General features: G+C 45.2%; 1 protein-coding gene across 2 annotated transcripts in view; it reads left to right on the plus strand.

The window, feature by feature from the left end:
• Nucleotides 1–338: 338 nt before the first annotated feature.
• Schip1 (Schwannomin interacting protein 1) overlaps nucleotides 339–20067 on the plus strand; it is a 74101-nt gene continuing 54372 nt past the window's right edge. Inside the window, exons 1-2 of one of the 2 annotated variants that reach the window (XM_069308363.1) lie at nucleotides 339–799; nucleotides 19044–19099. In XM_069308363.1, coding sequence (XP_069164464.1) covers nucleotides 19053–19099 — 47 coding nt within the window. In that variant the 5' untranslated portion in view covers nucleotides 339–799; nucleotides 19044–19052. The remainder of the gene's footprint in view (nucleotides 800–19043; nucleotides 19100–20067) is intronic. The other variant, XM_069308364.1, reaches the window with a different exon arrangement.

The raw sequence follows: 20067 nt of genomic DNA on the forward strand, positions 1-20067 counted from the left end.
ATAACGAGGAAATTAGTGTTACAATAAATATCTCGTGATTACAAGCGTGGCGAAGGGTTGGCAGCCCTGCGGCTCGTAGTCATGACAACGAGGTATCGACTGGGTGTGCGCGGGGTTGTCAACAGTTGCAGCCATCGCACTTACTGTGATCAATATCTCCTCTACGCTCGCACATTTCACACAAATCCCACTGTAGATGAACAGTCCGTCATGTGATCTACCTCCCGCGACACTCTCACCGCCTGGCAGCTCCTCGGACATCGGGATATTTATCCCTGAAGAGGAAATTTCTGGGCGCGAGATCGGCGGCGTGTCTTCAGGCTGGGTTGGTGATCGTAGTCGGCATTGGGTGTGAGACAGAGGTTGGAGGAAGAGGGTGTGTGAGTGTACTCCAGCCTGGCCATAGGTCTACACCCAGTGTACACCCCGGCCATCTCTCCCACACTCTGCCAAGCCCCGCGCTACACAAGCCTCGTCAGCCCTACTGTGCTGGCCACCGGTAGTGGAGACATTTCCCTCGACCATCCCCAGTGTAAAGGTGTTGTTTTGACTTTAGGGCGTTTACACACAGGCTTTAAACCGCCCTCTCCTTCGCATTCTTGCTTGCTATTGGCTGGCTATCCCACTAAGATCATCCAGCGGCTGCTCATCCCGGAGTTCTGAGAGTGGCGATGGTACCTCAGTCGCTTATAAACCGCTCAATCAAGCACTCCCAACACTGAAGACTGGAGTTTGATGAGTGCATTCTATTGTTTGGCGCCCCGTGTGACAGGCAGGGCAGTCATGGAGAGTATACAAGGTAAGTTAAACATTTACCTCTGTATAAAGTGTCACTTAAAACCTTAGTGGATCTCGGCTGTACGGACCACAAGATGACGCCTCGGTGTGTAAGACGGGGACCTCACAGCACCACACACAGGTGCTCTGGTGAACAGGTGTAGCATAATGCACCTGTGTTGTGTACACACAATCCTGGCATTACACCTCTGGCGCTGCAACTTGACATTCCTTAATACAATCTTGGCATGGCTCTGGTGTCAACATGGCCAGCTGTACCATAGTGTTGTCAGCTGTACCATAGTGTTGTCAGCTGTACCATAGTGTTGTCAGCTGTACCATACTGTTGTCAGCTGTACCATACTGTTATCAGCTGTACCATACTGTTGTCAGCTGTACCATATTGTTGTCAGATGTACCATACTGTTGTCAGCTGTACCATAGTGTTGTCAGCTGTACCATAATGTTGTCAGCTGTACCATATTGTTGTCAGGTGTACCATAATGTTGTCAGCTGTACCATAGTGTTGTCAGCTGTACCATACTGTTGTCAGCTGTACTATACTCCTGTCAGCTGTACCATAATATTGTCAGCTGTACCATAGTGTTGTCAGCTGTACCATAATGTTGTCAGCTGTACCATAATGTTGTCAGCTGTACCATAGTGTTGTCAGCTGTACCATAATGTTGTTAGCTGTGTAATACTGCTGTCAGCTGTACCATAATGTTGTTAGCTGTACCATACTGTTGTCAGCTGTACCATAATGTTGTTAGCTGTGTAATACTGCTGTCAGCTGTACCATAATGTTGTTAGCTGTACCATACTGTTGTCAGCTGTACCATAATGTTGTCAGCTGTACCATACTGTTGTCAGCTGTACCATAATGTTGTTAGCTGTACCATACTGTTGTCAGCTGTACCATAATGTTGTCAGCTGTACCATAATGTTGTCAGCTGTACCATAATGTTGTCAGCTGTACCATACTGTTGTTAGCTGTACCATAATGTTGTCAGCTGTACCATACTGTTGTTAGCTGTACCATACTGTTGTCAGCTGTACCATAATGTTGTTAGCTGTACCATAATGTTGTCAGCTGTATCATACTGTTGTCAGCTGTACCATAATGTTGTCAGCTGTATCATACTGTTGTCAGCTGTGCCATAATGTTGTCAGCTGTATCATACTGTTGTCAGCTGTACCATAATGTCAGCTGTATCATACTGTTGTCAGCTGTACCATAATGTTGTCAGCTTCCCATCTTCTGTCACTCTCACACACACACCTGAGGAAGGAGGCTCCACGCTGCCAAACTTACCAACAATACAAAACTGATGAGACTGGTCAAGACAAGAGCATAACACAACGCTCCAGGAATACCTTCACAGTCTGCACATATTGTCTAAGAAATGGCTGCTCGACTTAAATCCTAGCAAGTGCAAGAAGATGAGACTTGGGGCAGAAGTCAACATTTGCAATATATATAATGATGGGAAGATAATTTTTGAGTCGGAAAAGAAACAATCCAAACAAGTGTATTTGATATACATTACCTTGTTGTTGTTCAAGATTCGCTACCTGGAACACAAAGTTCCAAGCAGCACGGGCTATGGTGAGCCCGCAGATTACCTTGTAATTGATACACATTACCTGAACTACATGAGCGGCGTGTGCAAGGCTGACATGCATACCTGGAACATACCTGGAGAGGGTTTCGGGAGGTCTTCTACTCACCGAGCCCGGCCTGAGGTCAGACTCGACTTGTGATAACTTGGTCCAACAGGCTGTTGCTTGGAGATTCGCAGGCCCACATATCCACTACAGCCTGGTTGTAGTGGATATCCACTAACCTTCCCCACTACCACCACTACCACCATCCCTACCACCACCCTCCCCACCATCCCTACCACCACCATCCCTACCACCACCACCACCACCACCACCTCTCCTACTCCCACTAACACATGCCTCTCCCGTATGCAAATGAGCATTATCCACCTTCATTAAGTATGGCTACAACAATGAGGGGCTGCCGTCAACAGACTCACGTACCGGGAGTCGCAGTCGTCCACGCTCTCCTCCTGGTAATGACCCATAGAAAACGCTCTTTGGGAACCCACTCTACCACATTATAAGACAAAATTATAAAATTATTAGGTTGGACTCGTGTAAACTTTCGTGTCCTCACTCCCCTATCCCAGCCATCCTGGATTAGTGTTTTCCCCTTAAAATTATTTTGCTTCGAACGCCAACCCTGCAAGGAACGAGGCCGCCGTCTCTATACTGACTAGACCAAGTCAACGAACTGGTCGGTACAGGACTATCTTATCTTGAGGTTATCTTGAGATGATTTCGGGGCATTTTAGTGTCCCCGCGGCCCGGTCCTCGACCAGGCCTCCACCCCCAGGAAGCAGCCCGTGACAGCTGACTAACACCCAGGTACCTATTTTACTGCTAGGTAACAGGGACATAGGGTGAAAGAAACTCTGCCCATTGTTTCTCGCCGGCGGCCGGGATCGAACCCGGGACCACAGGATCACAAGTCCAGCATGCTGTCCTCTCGGCCGACCGGCTCCCTAGAGAGTAAAGTGTGCGACACGCAGCCTGTGCGCGCTCACCGTATTATCACAGACTTCCCTAACATTACCTACTGTAGAAAACTTGCTGTCAATAAAGAAATGGCCGATCATTTCTCACGGAAAATGCCAGAATCGACAGTATCTGCGACACAGTAACCCGTCCTCACAAATTCGTATAGTCAATATTGACTTATTAAATATGTGCATAGGTGACATACTTAACATAATAGTTTCCCTTGAAAAGCTTCATAGAAAACACCGACCTTACCTAACCTACTTAGTATGTTAAGATAAGCATCTTATTGCTTCGTAATTACAATTATTACTTAACCTATACCTATAATAGGTTAAGTAACAATTGTAATTACGAAGCTATAAGATGCTTATTTTAACATACTAAGAAGGTTAGGTAAGGTCGGTGTTTTCTATGAAGCTTTTCAAGGGAAACTATTATGTTTAGTATGTCACCTATGCACGTAACTAATAAGTCAATATTGATTATACGAATTTGCGAGGACGGGTTGGACACAGACGACGACAGAAAACGGGATGCCAGGCACTAAGCGAATGATGCAAGTAGCCACAGAAAACGGAAAGACAGTAAATATTCCTATTACTGAGGCACGATACTTGTTTTGTGTAGTTACGTTGGGAGGTGTAGGGGGGGGGGGTATATTACGTCCATCTGCTCAGTAAATGGCAGTCACTCTCAGTATACACGGAATGTTGCAAATGGTTTGCAATTGAGGCTATTTTGGGTGGTAATGGGCGTGTGTGTTCGGTCCAATGGTAACACGCGAGACTCATCTGTTTTGTTATTTGGTAGCTGTTTTTATCCTCTCTCTCTCTCTCTCTCTCTCTCTCTCTCTCTCTCTCTCTCTCTCTCTCTCTCTCTCTCTCTCTCTCTCTCTCTCTCTCTCTCTCTCTCTCTCTCCCACTCTCTCAGTCTCTCTCTCTCTCTCTCTCTCTCTCTCTCTCTCTCTCTCTCTCTCTCTCTCTCTCTCTCTCTCTCTCTCTCTCTCTCTCTCCCACTCTCTCTGTCTGTCTCTCTCTCTCTCTCTCTCTCTCTCTCTCTCTCTCTCTCTCTCTCTCTCTCTCTCTCTCTCGTATATTAACACATTTTCTCATTAATGTGGGGTTTTGTTTAAGCATAACTGAGGTATATTAATGTTGATGTAGTGATGCACTGTGGGGTCGGGGACTCGAACTCTCCCAGCTGGCGCCAGGAAACTGTCCTCGTCCCAAAACTCTCTTAATCACCCAGTTTCCTTCATAAATGGTTATGGACGATTATTGGCCCTCAGGAAATTGAATAATTGGTCAATAGATGGGTAGGTAGGTAGCGTGGAGGCTTTACCTGAGTGGTAATTAACCAGAGAGCTCAGTGTGTGTGTGTGTGTGTGTGTGTGTGTGTGTGTGTGTGTGTGTGTGTGTGTGTGTGTGTGTGTGTGTGTGTGAGTGTGTGTGTGTGTGTGTGTGTGTGTGTGTGTGTGTGTGTGTGTGTGTGTGAGTGTGTGTGTGTGTGAGTGTGTGTGTGTGTGTGTATGTGTGTGTGTGTGTGTGTGTGTGTGTGTGTGTGTGTGTGTGTGTGTGTGTGTGTGTTGTGTGTGTGTGTGTGTGTGTGTGTGTGTGTGTGGCGACGTGTTCCGGGTACATAGTGATGGGTCTTGGAGCTAAAAGTGTGAACCTCAGCTTTCATCGCAGTGATTAACATTGCTTTAGAAAACCATTGATTTAGAGAAAAAATAGCGTAAGAGAATCAATGACTTAGAGAACTATCCTTCTCTGATTAATACTGGTTTAGAGAACCAATGCTTTAGAGAACCACTGGCTTAGATGACCACTAGTTTAGTGAACCACAGGATTAGAGAACCCCCAATGTTTATATATAATGAAATAAGTTTGAAGCAGAGTTGAGCTCATAACCTTTGAGAAGAGGCGGGCCCAAGAGCTACTCCTCCCCATCCTACAAGCAAGAACTAATAGTCAAGAGCATCTACACCCAAGCAAATTGGTTCTGGAATTTAATTTCGGTGCTGTGCTCCAAGAATTTAAATATCTTATTTACATAAACCAAAAGTTTATCCACAATTTAGGAAAAAAAAGTTAATAAAAATTGTTTAGTGTCCGTGGGATATGTGTGTGTGTGTGTGTGTGTGTGTGTGTGTGTGTGTGTGTGTGTGTGTGTGTGTGTGTGTGTGTGTGTGTGTGTGTGTGTGTGTGTGTGTGTGTTTTGTGTGTGTGTGTGTGTGTGTGTGTTTATGCTTGGGTTAAGTATACTTGTGTGTGTGTGTGTCTGTATGTGTTAGATGAGAATTGTTTCCCCTCACTACCCTTTCTTTTTTTTTTACATCTCACATCTCTCCCTCTTTCGAAGGCTGCTCTTTCCTCTTTAAGCCTCTCCTGTCTTCTCTCTTACTCATTCCTGTCTCTTCCCCTTTGACCGTCAGCGCCCTGTCTCATCTTTCCCCTCTACCTCTCCCCCACTTTCCATATCTCATCTTACCACCAGTTTCTCTTTCATTTTCTTTAATATTTCATTCTTCTCCTCTTTCTGTTTCCTCTTTATTTTTTATTACTCTTACCGTGTTGTTTCCATTGGAACACTTCTCCATTATTTCCTCTTTATTATCTTATCTCTGTTATCTCCCCCTCTCCTCCCCGCCACTTCCTCATAAAGTTGGAGGTAATCCACTCCCTTCCTCTGCCTCTCTTTTCCCCTCAACATTGAGGAAGGGAAACCTTGCCTCATTCCCCAAGTCAGCCCTCGTGTCCGTGCTTCATTAAACCGGTGAGTGTGTGAGTGTGTGTGTGTGTGGGTGTGGGTGTGGGTGTGTGTGTGTGTGTGTGTGTGTGTACTCATCTAGTTGTGCTTGTGGGAGCTGAGCTCTGGCTCTTTGGTCCTGCCTCTCAACTGTCAATGTAGTGGTGTACAGGTTCCTGAGCCTTTTGGGCTCTATCATATCTACGTTTGGAACTGTGTATGGTGTCAGCCTCCACCACATCACTTCCTAATGCATTCCATTTACTAACTACTCTGATACTGAAAACGTGCTTTCTAATGTCTCTGTGGCTCATCTGGGTACTCAGCTTCCACCTGTGTCCCCTTGTGCGTGTACCACCCGTGTTAAACAATTCATCCTTGTCTACCCTGTCAATTCCCCTGAAAATCTGGGTATGCACTCCATACATTCCCCTTAGATGTGTGTGTGTTTAACTACTATGCCAACTACTGAACATCCCTAGGATACAGCCCCCAGAAACTCCGTCCTACCTGTTTACTACTAGGTGAACAGATTCATGAGGTGAAGGGATGCCAATTTCTTTCTACTCTAGCCGGGATTCGATCCCGGCTCTTACACCTGAGAATCTAAGTAGTTGAGGGCTTGACCACTTGAACCTCCACACCTGAACCAAGCCATTGTCACATAAGGTTCATCAACACAGGTGTTGTACCCTTCAAAGCGTTATATGACAAAGAGTGTTGGAAAGACGGGACACCACGAGCATAGCTCTCATCCTGTAACTACACTTAGGTAATTACATTTAGGTAATTACCCGCGGACCACAATGTGTCAAAGACAAGATCAGTGACACATCAAGTTCCTCTCTTCTTGAGGACAACACAGGGGCCTCCAAGACACATATTCCCAGCTTCAACAGAACAAATGTATAACAATACAAACGCAGCTGTATTCTCTGTATTCGAGATGTAAACAAAAAACAGCTGATGGATGCTGCAAGGCCGGAGATGAGTCATCAGAGACAAGAGACAGTGAGGGGACAGGAGGCTGAGGAAAGGGGAATTCCAGCTGTCCCACACTTACGTCAGTCTTGTGGGCAGGAGGTTATCTTCTTGAGGTTATCTTGAGATGATTTCGGGGATTTTTAGTGTCCCCGCGGCCCGGTCCTCGACTAGGCCTCCACCCCCAGCAAGCAGCCCGTAGCAGCTGTCTAAGACCCAGGTACCTATTTTACTGCTAGGTAACAGGGGCATAGGGTGAAAGAAACTCTGCCCATTGTTTCTCGCCGGCGCCTGGGATCGAACCCAGGACCACAGGATCACAAGTCCAGCGTGCTGTCCGCTCGGCCGACCGGCTCCCACCTACCAATGGAAGCATCATGGAATGGGTAGGTCTGGAGGCGGGACAGGGAGGGAATGGACACATTTAGTGGCATTGTCTGGAAGGGGAATTGAGAACAAGTAAATGGGACACACACATGAGGGGAGAAGGTGAGTAATGTGACTGGAAGAGTGAGAAGTGGAGATGAGGGAGGGACTGGAGTAGCGGTAATGGGTAAGGGGATGATCCGTGTAAAGATTGAGAGGCGACTGAGAAGAGTGTAGTGGCGGTGAACCGGAGGCTAGTTATACCGACAGATGCAGCAGACATGTAGATGTGTAGTGTGTTAGGGGAGCCATCTCTCACTTTCTCTCCTGGGAATTTTGCTTAGTGTTATAAGTTCTTGTTATATGTTCTTGAAATGTGAAAGTCAAATGTGGAGAGACGCCGTGTTCTACTAACCGTTAATTTCAACATAACAACATATATCCTACATAGCTCTGAAGTAAAAAATGACCAATCAGCGAAGGAATGATTTCAGTGCACCAATCAGAGAGCTCCAGCTTGGAGCCCAGCCAATGGAGGCCCATCACAAGGTGTCGCGACTACGTCATTGAGACTAACTGTCATTCGAGTGTAATAAGGCAATACGAGCGTGATGTAACAGTTAAGTGTGTGTTAGGAAATGTCGTTTAGGTGTCGTAGAGATCGTCGTCGTCGACGCACGACCTCCGCTCTGTTGAGTGAGAGTACTTGAGGACCTTCACTGTCTTGAGTCCCTGGAGTGACAACAGGAGATAGTTAGTGGTTGTTAGATACAGCTTAACATATATATATATATATATATATATATATAATATGAAAATCTATAGTGCTGTTTTGTTTCAATGATCATTTACAGTCAATTATATTGAATTTTCAGTGAAGTTTCAAGATCAAATGATTAATGAGGGACTTATTCAGGGGTGGTGGTGTAAATAGTGGTGGTGTAAATAGTGGTGGTGTAAATAGTGGTGGTGTTAAGAAACAAAAAGCAGGAGCATCGATCTAAGGAAGTGGTGCCAGCAAGTCTAGTCATGGTGTGGTGATGGTGTGGGGGGGGGAGGGTAGGGAGTTTGAGGGGGGGGGGGGTAGGAATGAGGTTAAGGGATGGTTGGGGGGGGGAGGTCAGGGAGGGGGCCGTGGTGGGGAAGGGGGTGGGGGGGACACCTGTTCCTTGGGGACGGGGTGTCTAGCCGGGCCATTACCTATACATTACCTTTTAAAACCCAGGGTTTTGGGGGCGAAATTTGTAATTTTGATTTTCTTCGCCTTTTTGGTTGTGGTTGTGGACTCTGGGGTTGGTTGTTGGCGCCTGAGGACCACACTAACTATCCTCTTCCATATTCTCTTCTCTTCTCTTCCTCTTCCTCTTCCGTTACATAGAGTCCACGAGAGGGTAGACCCCTACACGTAGCACCGCATTCTCTCCAGAAGTCTACTTCTGGTAAAACAGTAAAATTACACCCAATTACCAGCAAAACTTGTGTCTTTTGTCTTGCGAACACTTGACTCACTGTTCAGAGTTCACCGGTGACCGACCGTACCAGTTTGCCTGCATCTCGCGCTTCCTCACCCGCCAGAGTCGTGGCTCGAGCCTCCAAACTTTGGTGGTGTAAACATAATCTTCAGCTCGTGTTTACAATGACGTCATGAGCACGTGCTCGAGCGCCCCAAGTTTGTTTGTAAACAATAGACGGCTTATCAGTATTCAGGTTGATTCTGACTCTCTCTTCTGATTGTCTATCACTCGTGTAGTAACCTGTTGGCGTTGACTTACCGGTTGGCGCTGATTGGCTGAAAAATTACATGTGCAAACACAATAGAAATAACAACTGTTGTCGACCATACTGCGGGTTATTCTGAAGATAACATTATCAACCTTAAAATAATTTTCCTTTCGTCATCGTCTTTGTCAAGGAAGGAATAAAGCAGGAAAATATGGATGAACTGAAAGAATGGTTCAATAAGTGGTTATTAGTGTTTAACTCAAACAAATACAAGGTAATGAAACCGGATACTTTGAACAGGAGTCCGGACACAAGGTGCCAAACAGGAGATGAAATACTTACAAAGTAAGGAAGAGATTAAGACCTGGGAGTTGATATTATACAGAACCTGTCTTCCGAATTTCACATGACCCGAATCTCATCAGCGGTGTATGAAATCTTGACCATCATAAGATTTTATCTTGATATTGTGGAATATAGAATCGTGATATAAAAACACTCGTTAAAAATGTCCCTTATAGTTGCATTGAATACGTGTATAAAAATTCATATAAAAATTTTAATAAGTTCTATGTTGGCCAAACAGGTAAACATCTTGACCAGATAATTAAAGAACATAAACACAGCTATAAGAACAGGTCAAGAGTTCTATGCACTATTTGTTCTCTTAAGAGATTCTATCCATTCAATTGACTAGACTAATTCTTGCAAAATTGTGCATTATAAATCAGTTACTGAAAGAAATATTATTGAATGTGGATGGCAATTTATATTATTGAATCTTTGTTTATAAAAAGTTATGAATTAAATAATAATACTGTCAGTCCAGGATAATATGAATTAGATAACTATAATTGGTAAGATTTGTGATAGGTATAAAAATAATGTATGATTGTAGGAATCCCCATTCAGTATCCATTTAATAACTCAGTTAAATCCACTTAATCATCTCACCTTCCATTCACCTCCATTAATGGATGTTTTAGCTTATGGTTCTTTGTCTAGTCAGGTGTAGTTAGGTATATACTCCCAACCTCTTATGTCATCCTTCTGCATCTTCTTAATAATGTCTCAAACACCAACACGTTCCCAACTTTCCTTTCATCTTCCTAGTGGATAGGAAACATTATATATATATATATATATATATATATATATATGTTTTCCTCTTTTTTCCTTTTCTCTCCAAACTTACTCTGTCTGTCTGTCTCTCTGTCTCTCTGTCTCTCTCTCTCTCTGTCTCTCTGTCTCTCTCTTTCTGTCTCTCTCTCTCTGTGCCACCACTAGCGTTGTCAGTGTGTGTTAAGGGGCGCTGCGTCAGACTTGTAGCAGTCTCCAGGGAGATGGGGAGGAAGGGAGGCATTGGAAGAGGAACAAGCAAATGGATCAACGGATAAAGGAATAAAGTGGAGGGAGAGAGAGTGATCGCAGGGTGAAGGATGAGGGATGAGTGTCGTGTGTGCCCTCCCTCACCCCTCACCCCCCTCATCACCCCTCATCACCCCTCATCACCCCTCTCACCCTACCCTGCCGCCGCCTCCTCCCTGTCGTGGCCTCAGTGGTGGTCTAGGTCTGGCGCCTGGCGGAGCTCCCACAACTGCTCGCCCCCCACCACGCGCCTCCTCCTCCTTCACAACCACCCACAACTCCCCGACAAAACCACTCCACACACCCCACAACCATTACCCCCTCCTTAACCATCAACCCTTCCCTGCCCTTCTCCCTTACTTCTCACCCAAGCTGCTTTGTTAATATCCTTCAACATCAGTGATCTTCCTCCCCACCATCACCCACACTACCTCCCCCACCATCTTCCTCCCCACCATCACCCACACTACCTCCCCCACCATCTTCCTCCCCACCATACCCTCCCCAGTGGGGGAGACACGTTCCTCATCTTGCGGGAGCACCAATAATAGAGAGGAACACCGTCTACATTATCTCAAAACTATTTATTACTTTAAAGGAAAATAGATAAGCTAGCCACTAAGTCTGACGTGTGGGTCTATCATAGTCTATTGTGCAGAGGTGTTGACTCAGACGACAGCACTTGTGTCTTGAAATGATGGTTAAGTGAATGGTAATGGTAAGGTGGTTAAGTGAATGGTAATTGGGCGTTGTTTAGCGTACGTTCAGGCGCTACGGTTAATATTGTGTTCTTGAAACAATTTACCGCGATTATCACCTAAAATTAACACGACCAAATATCCATAAAAATTGTAACCATAGAAAATATTATTAAATATTTTTCGTGAAAAAAAAACTCAGGAAAATTATTTCGAGAACTTCGAAAATGACAGTGAGAAATTCCCGTAGAAATTCCTTCGAAAAAAAGACATACTGAAACTTTACTTGGAAATACATTTAGAAAATTGTTCTTGGGAATTACTTAGTAAAATACACTGATGTATTTTTTTCAAATTCAATATTTCTTTAGTTTGTGATCTTGAAACTTGAAGCAACACTGTTTTGTTGTGTTCTTACTTTTGTCTTACTGGTGACTGTTGTAGGACTTATATTATGTATTTATTATGTCTAAGAAGGTTGAATATATATATATATATATATATATATATATATATATATATATATATATATATATATATATATATATATATATATATATATTAATTGAAATAGGAGTTCTCCAAAACTCATTTTCGTACTTTTAAGGTGAAGAAAAGAAGTGATTTACTATAGAGTGTATTACACTTATTTGTATAATTTGCACGTCGTGCAAATTATACAAATAAGTGTAATACACTCTATAGTAAATCACTTCTTTTCTTCACCTTAAAAGTACGAAAATGAGTTTTGGAGAACTCCTATTTCAATTAAGCCCTGATGCTAAGAAAATAGTTAGAGGGATAGAAGCCCTAAACCAGAAAATAATAAATACAGAATATGCGGTCATATTCAATGAAACATATATATATATATATATATATATATATATATATATATATATATGTATATATATATATATATATATATATATATATATATATATATATATATATATATATATACACACACACAACTTGTCTAAGCACCCTTGGGAGGTGGTGATGTTTGGGGGGTTTAAATACCCCGGAAATTGCCATCTCTTTTTAAGGGTGTGAGTTTGGTGCAGTGGGTTAAAGGTGTACCTGTCATGCCAGTAAGGGAGGCGAGGCAGGCGTGGAAGGGTTAAAGGCGTACCTGTCATGCCAGTAAGGGAGGCGAGGCAGGCGTGGAAGGGTTAAAGGCGTACCTGTCATGCCAGTAAGGGAGGCGAAGCAGGCGTGGAAGGGTTAAAGGCGTACCTGTCATGCCAGTAAGGGAGGCGAGGCAGGCGTGGAAGGGTTAAAGGCGTACCTGTCATGCCAGTAAGGGAGGCGAGGCAGGCGTGGAAGGGTTAAAGGCGTACCTGTCATGCCAGTAAGGGAGGCGAGGCAGGCGTGGAAGGGTTAAAGGCGTACCTGTCATGCCAGTAAGGGAGGCGAGGCAGGCGTGGAAGGGTTAAAGGCGTACCTGTCATGCCAGTAAGGGAGGCGAGGCAGGCGTGGAAGGGTTAAAGGCGTACCTGTCATGCCAGTAAGGGAGGCGAGGCAGGCGTGGAAGGGTTAAAGGCGTACCTGTCATGCCAGTAAGGGAGGCGAGGCAGGCGTGGAAGGGTTAAAGGCGTACCTGTCATGCCAGTAAGGGAGGCGAGGCAGGCGTGGAAGGGTTAAAGGCGTACCTGTCATGCCAGTAAGGGAGGCGAGGCAGGCGTGGAAGGGTTAAAGGCGTACCTGTCATGCCAGTAAGGGAGGCGAAGCAGGCGTGGAAGGGTTAAAGGCGTACCTGTCATGCCAGTAAGGGAGGCGAGGCAGGCGTGGAAGGGTTAAAGGCGTACCTGTCATGCCAGTAAGGGAGGCGAGGCAGGCGTGGAAGGGTTAAAGGCGTACCTGTCATGCCAGTAAGGGAGGCGAGGCAGGCGTGGAAGGGTTAAAGGCGTACCTGTCATGCCAGTAAGGGAGGCGAGGCAGGCGTGGAAGGGTTAAAGGCGTACCTGTCATGCCAGTAAGGGAGGCGAGGCAGGCGTGGAAGGGTTAAAGGCGTACCTGTCATGCCAGTAAGGGAGGCGAGGCAGGCGTGGAAGGGTTAAAGGCGTACCTGTCATGCCAGTAAGGGAGGCGAGGCAGGCGTGGAAGGGTTAAAGGCGTACCTGTCATGCCAGTAAGGGAGGCGAGGCAGGCGTGGAAGGGTTAAAGGCGTACCTGTCATGCCAGTAAGGGAGGCGAGGCAGGCGTGGAAGGGTTAAAGGCGTACCTGTCATGCCAGTAAGGGAGGCGAGGCAGGCGTGGAAGGGTTAAAGGCGTACCTGTCATGCCAGTAAGGGAGGCGAGGCAGGCGTGGAAGGGTTAAAGGCGTACCTGTCATGCCAGTAAGGGAGGCGAGGCAGGCGTGGAAGGACTGCAGCAGGAGCCATCGTCCACACCACAACCACCCACGTGGGGAGCCCAGCTGGCCAAATTGCTTCTTAATAAAATATGGATATTACTATAGTGAGGTTTGGGTAGTGGTAGTTAGTTGTGGGGAATGATAGTGAGCTGAGGGTAGGGGAATGAGCTGTGGGAAATATATAAGACGTTGTAGAAACAACAGGAAGCTATAGATAAGAATAGTGAAATGAATATCTTATAGTGAGATGGACCCGAATGTTGTAATGTTTGTGGACGTTGGCAAGTGTTGTGTTATCTCTCTCTCTCTCTCTCTCTTTCTCTCTCTCTCTCTCTCTCTCTCTCTCTCTCTCTCTCTTCTCTCTCTCTCTCTCTCTCTCTCTCTCTCTCTCTCTCTCTCTCTCTCTCTCTCTCTCTCTCTCTCTCTCTCTCTCTCTCTCTCTCTCTCTCTCTCTCTCTCTCTCATACTGCATTAGAGCAAAATATTGGGCTACGGCCTGGGTAGTAGTCTCGGGCAAGAAGGGTAGCGGCGCGCTAAGGTTTAATAGTCCAATATTTGAGGTACTTTCCACCTTCTGGAACAAAGCAAAACCTAATTGTTGAGGGAAGTAGCGTGTTTGATTGTGTACCTTGTTACAGCGTCCCAGACCATGTGGGAGTAAGGCTGGTGGAATACACACGGTGTATTACCAGCAGTACGGCCGTCAGCAGACGCACACAAAGTACTCATATCAGCAGCAGCGGGTGGAGGAGTATAAGCTGTATATCTCTGACGTCAAGTATTGCACAGTCTCTGCAATACTTGGTGTAAGTGGTGTAAGTGGTCTTACAACATGGTGTAACTGTCGTGACACAAACTTGCAGGCGTTCGGGTCCTTCTTCCCAGTAATTCTGACCACCAACAGTGTTCCAGGAAGTGACCCATTATGAATATGGAAATAATTTCTTGTAAACAATGAGAGAGACGGAGAAGGATGAAGCAGTGTCAGGGGCGCTGAGGTGAGGACCTTGATGGTCTGTGACAAGACGAGGAGCAGAGTATGGTGCTGCTGCTGCTGATGCTGGCTAGCACTGTGGCAGGAGTGTTCTTCCTGTTGGTCTGCCTCACTTCCTGTATATACTGCCTCCTCGTGCAGGAGAAGGATGCCCCTAGTCTCTGCTCCGTGTGAACCACGACATTACCCGCCTCGTTACACCCCTCACCACAAACCCTATAACAAGTAGTTAAGAACTTAGTGTTCGACACGTGAGATGCCTAAATGGTGTTCAAGAGATCAGGACGCCAGTAGTCGTGTTTAGGAAACTTATCTTCAACCAATATATAAACTAGTGAAAGTCAATCAGGAAAGACAAAGACCTCACGAAAAATTTCCTCTCGATATAAAGAGCAACACACACACACACACACGCACACACACACACACACACACACACACACACACACACACACACACACACACACACACACACACACACACACACACACACACACACTCAGGCAGTGAGAAAAGTGGTTATTCTCCCTATCTCCGTCATCAATTATGAAAGACTCGCCGGCTCGAGTCTGGCTGGTGACCAGAGACGACCTCGCTCAGGACACCAGCAGCAGCAGCAGCCCCAAGATTACCAGCCCCTTCCTCGATACTTCCTGCAGCAAGCGGACCACCACCACCACCACCACCAGTAAGGGCCACCTAGTCGGCACCACCACCACCGCCCCACCAGCAGCGCCATACCACGCTACACAACTAGGATTCAACACAAACTCGGCCTACAAGCGTTTCCGTAACTGGGTCGGGTCACTTTTACGATCGCGGATCAAGCCCACTGACGTGGTGGTGGTCAGAGGCATCTGTCAACCCTTACTCCAGCACGAGGAGCTGGCCGCAGACGAGACGAAGTAGAGACCAAGACCAAGACGGGTGGGAAGGATCCTTACTAACATCCGGAAGCTTTCCAAGTGTTCATTGTTAGTAGTGGATGGTCGTCTCGGCCACCGGCACCTGGTCAGTTACGTGCATATCTCACCATCATTTAAGGAGTTGCAGAAGCTCTAGGTTTTGTTTTCCCTGGCCCGACGGTCTCCTGGTAAGATGGGCATCAGGACTAGCACAGGTGTTGACATGCTCAGGTGTTGACATGCTCAGGTGTTAACATGCTCAGGTGTTAACATGCTCAGGTGTTAACAAGCTCAGGTGTTAACATGCTCAGGTGTTAACATGTTCAGGTGTTAACATGCTCAGGTGTTAACATGCTCAGGTGTTAACATGTTCAGGTGTTAACATGCTCAGGTGTTAACATGTTCAGGTGTTAACATGCTCAGGTGTTAACAGACCGAATACTTGCAAGAAGAGAGTTTGAGTCAAGCAAATGGTGGTCAAGAAGTTATGTACATGGGAATTGAAGAAAAGTTTCTTCTATAATGCTGTGAGGTGTGGCGGCGCCGGCACCCAAGACGAGGCGCCACACCCTGGCCCCCGGAGAGGACACCACAGCTACAAACACATGTCCTCTACATTAGTGGTCAAAAGCAGTCCCAATTGAGGTAGGGTAATTACCAGGAGGAAGCACGCAGCCAGTACGACTATATAGCACTTGGAAGGTATATGAGGATGAGTATAGGGGGCAGGGATATGATGGCGGAAAGGAGGAACCAGTAGCTAACAGTGTGGACTGCTGGATCGAACTCCTACCTGCAAGAAGGGATGCCGTCGCTGTACCGACAAGTGCAAGTGTATGGACGCACTCCCACATGAGAGATCACTCCTCACTACCTCCAGAGAAGTCATCTAGCCTCCTCCTATCCTAGAGAGGAGAAGACAGAGAGAGGAAACAGGTAGAGTATTCCAGATATTACTGTCTGGAATGGTACAGCTGCCAGACTGCCAGCCTGCCAGCCTGTGGGCGTGGTTGCTTGTGCTGCATGATGCAGAGGGTGGTCACTGCTGGGACAAGTGTAGCCCCGTCACTCGCCTCGCTCATCGCTATTTCATCTCCCAGGTTTATTATACAGTGTGGATGTTTAGTATGGTACATGTATGTGATGGCCAGGACTGTGTTGTTGGTGATGGGGGGCAGCGCTCCCCCTGCCTCACCCCCCTGCCTCTCTCCCGCAGGTTGTCTACACTTGTATCAGTCAGCTGGAAGCACTTGAGTGTAGTAGCACTTGAGTGAGTGTAGTAACACTTGAGTGAGTGTAGTAACACTTGAGTGAGTGTAGTAACACTTGAGTGAGTGTAGTAACACTTGAGTGAGTGTAGTAACACTTGAGTGAGTGTAGTAACACTTGAGTGAGTGTAGTAATACTTGAGTGAGTGCACTAACACTTAAGTGCAGTAACCCGGAGTATGGTAATCCTGGTAGTCATCTTCCCCCACACACAGACCAGTTACACCATCTCGCCATCACACTTATCTGGTCAGATAAAACTTCATATATATATATATAAGAAAATATATAGTTTTATATATATAACAAATAAATATATTTATTTGTCGCATGACAACTCACTCGACGCCTCTTAATCTGTGTCAGTAACTTAGTCAAAGGCTTTTAGTCCGTCAGTCAGTCAGTCAGTCAGTCGACCAATTTGACAGTTAACCAGTGTTGTCAATCAGTCAGCAAAGCCAGTCTATCATTCGTGGTGGAAACAGACTAATAACAATATCGTCGAACAAGTACATAAACTGCCTAAGCTTCCGACAGACAGACATTAGGGCGCCAGTGTGCGGCAGTCCGGATAAAAAGGCCCATGGTCCGGATAATACGAATATTCGGATACGATGAGTTGATAAATTAATTTGTTGGTGTTTAATACAGGAATATTTATTTTTTGTTATTCATATATTCGGGTAGTGTATTGTAATTCATTTGGTGTATCGGGTACTGTATTGTGATTCTTTTGTTGTATTGACAACATCTTAACTTGGGTCGTTTTTGTTGAGTTCTCTGCAGTGTTTATCTTACAGGGTGAGGCAGGCTAGCTTTCTCTCTCTCTCTCTCTCTCTCTCTCTCTCTCTCTCTCTCTCTCTCTCTCTCTCTCTCTCTCTCTCTCTCTCTCTCTCTCTCTCTCTCTCTCTTTCTGTCTCTGTTTCTGTTTCTCTGTCTCTCTCTCTCTCTCTCTCTCTCTCTCTCTCTCTCTCTCTCTCTCTCTCTCTCTCTCTCTCTCTCTCTTTCTCTTTCTCTTTCTCATTCTCTTTCTCTCTCTCTCTCTCTCTCTCTCTCTCTCTCTCTCTCTCTCTCTCTCTCTCTCTCTCTCTCTCTCTCTCTCTTTCTGTCTCTGTTTCTGTTTCTCTGTTTCTCTCTCTCTCTCTCTCTCTCTCTCTCTCTCTCTCTCTCTCTCTCTCTCTCTCTCTCTCTCTCTCTCTCTCTCTCTCTCTCTCTCTCTCTCTCTCTCTCTCTCACTCTCTCTCTCTCTCTGTCTCTCTCTCTCGCAGACATTATTTACTAAAGCGGTAATCATAAGAGGTGAGAGCGTGTAGTTGAAGACAAGGTCATGGTGACTAGAGAGTGACTAGTGACCTGCTTTCACCCTATGCCCCTGTTTCCTAGCAGTAAAATAGGTACCTGGGTGTTAGTCAGCTGTCACGGGCTGCTTCCTGGGGGTGGAGGCCTGGTCGAGGACCGGGCCGTGGGGACACTAAAACCCCGAAATCATATCAAGATAACCTCAAGAATCTCAAGATAACCTCAAGATAGTGGCACAAGGCACTAAAACACGGGTGGTCGTCTCCGTAGAGTTTCTCCGTCACTCGTCCAGGCCCTGAGATGTCCTCAGAATGATAAACATTATTGTACTTGGTATAAGAAGAGTAAATTATATGTCACGGAGTGGACTTGAGAACCACGTCTCAAGTACTGTGTTAATAATGAAGGCAAACTGCACAAAGTCTATTGGCCCATAAGCGTCGATTGGTGTTGTCGGTAGAGTGACGACCTCACAGCTCAGGGTTCGAGCCCAGACGATGCCCTTGGTAAGGTATGATTGCTTCCCTTCGTCCAGTCTTAGATCCTTGTTCTTATATCTAAGTGCTGTGTAGTAGTACTGACTTAGTGCTTCTCCTTGCCTCACCTCTTTATATCTTATATCCACTCACTATATATATATATATATATATATATATATATATATATCAGTCTGGAGTTGACAAAGGCTTTAACAGGCCGAAACTTTCACTTCCTTTCATATTTCTCTGTGGATTTTCCGCATAAAATGATCAGTGTTTTGTGATCGTCAATTGCATATATATATATATATATATATATATATATATATATATATATATATATATATATATATATATATATATATATATATATATATATATATATATATATATAATGTATCTACCTTGAGAAGTCTGGTGTATAAGACTTCATTATATGTGTTATCCTTGACACTCTGAAATAACAGGTGTTTCTCTCCCGTGACAGGTGTTGGCTATGCATCTGAAAGAGAAGAACGCACCCAGGGGCGACATCTGTCTGATGTAAGTGCATCTGTTGATCTGAAGTGCATCCCCTTGATACACTCTCCAGTCCTGAAACTTACAATACACTTGTACTTTACCTAACATGTTGTGTACAATAGCACTTGCTTGTAATAACTCTTCCATCTTTACACCTGTACTAAAGTACTTTACACCTGTACTAAACTGTCATTGCTTTGACATTTGTAAACTATAATTAGGTGTCATTACACCTGATCTCACTAGATGTATCTAATGAGATCACTTGATCTCATTAGATACATCTAGATCAGGGGTTCTCATTAGACACATCTCGATCAGGGGATCTCATTAGACACATCTAGATCAGGGGATCTCATTAGATACATCTAGATCAGGGGATCTCATTAGACACATCTCGATCAGGGGATCTCATTAGACACATCTAGATCAGGGGATCTCATTAGACACATCTCGATCAGGGGATCTCATTAGACACATCTAGATCAGGGGATCTCATTAGATACATCTAGATCAGGGGTTCTCATTAGACACATCTAGATCAGGGGATCTCATTAGATACATCTAGATCAGGGGATCTCATTAGATACATCTAGATCAGGGGATCTCATTAGATACATCTAGATCAGGGGATCTCATTAGATACATCTAGATCAGGGGATCTCATTAGATACATCTAGATCAGGGGATCTCATTAGATACATCTAGATCAGGGGATCTCATTAGATACATCTAGATCAGGGGATCTCATTAGACACATCTAGATCAGGGGATCTCATTAGATACATCTAGATCAGGGGATCTCATTAGACACATCTAGATCAGGGGATCTCATTAGATACATCTAGATCAGGGGATCTCATTAGATACATCTAGATCAGGGGATCTCATTAGATACATCTAGATCAGGGGATCTCATTAGACACATCTAGATCAGGGGATCTCATTAGATACATCTAATGAGATGTATCTGATCTCACTAGATGTCA

Source organism: Procambarus clarkii, chromosome 62 (genome assembly GCF_040958095.1).
Source record: "Procambarus clarkii isolate CNS0578487 chromosome 62, FALCON_Pclarkii_2.0, whole genome shotgun sequence".
Lineage (NCBI taxonomy): Eukaryota > Metazoa > Arthropoda > Malacostraca > Decapoda > Cambaridae > Procambarus > Procambarus clarkii.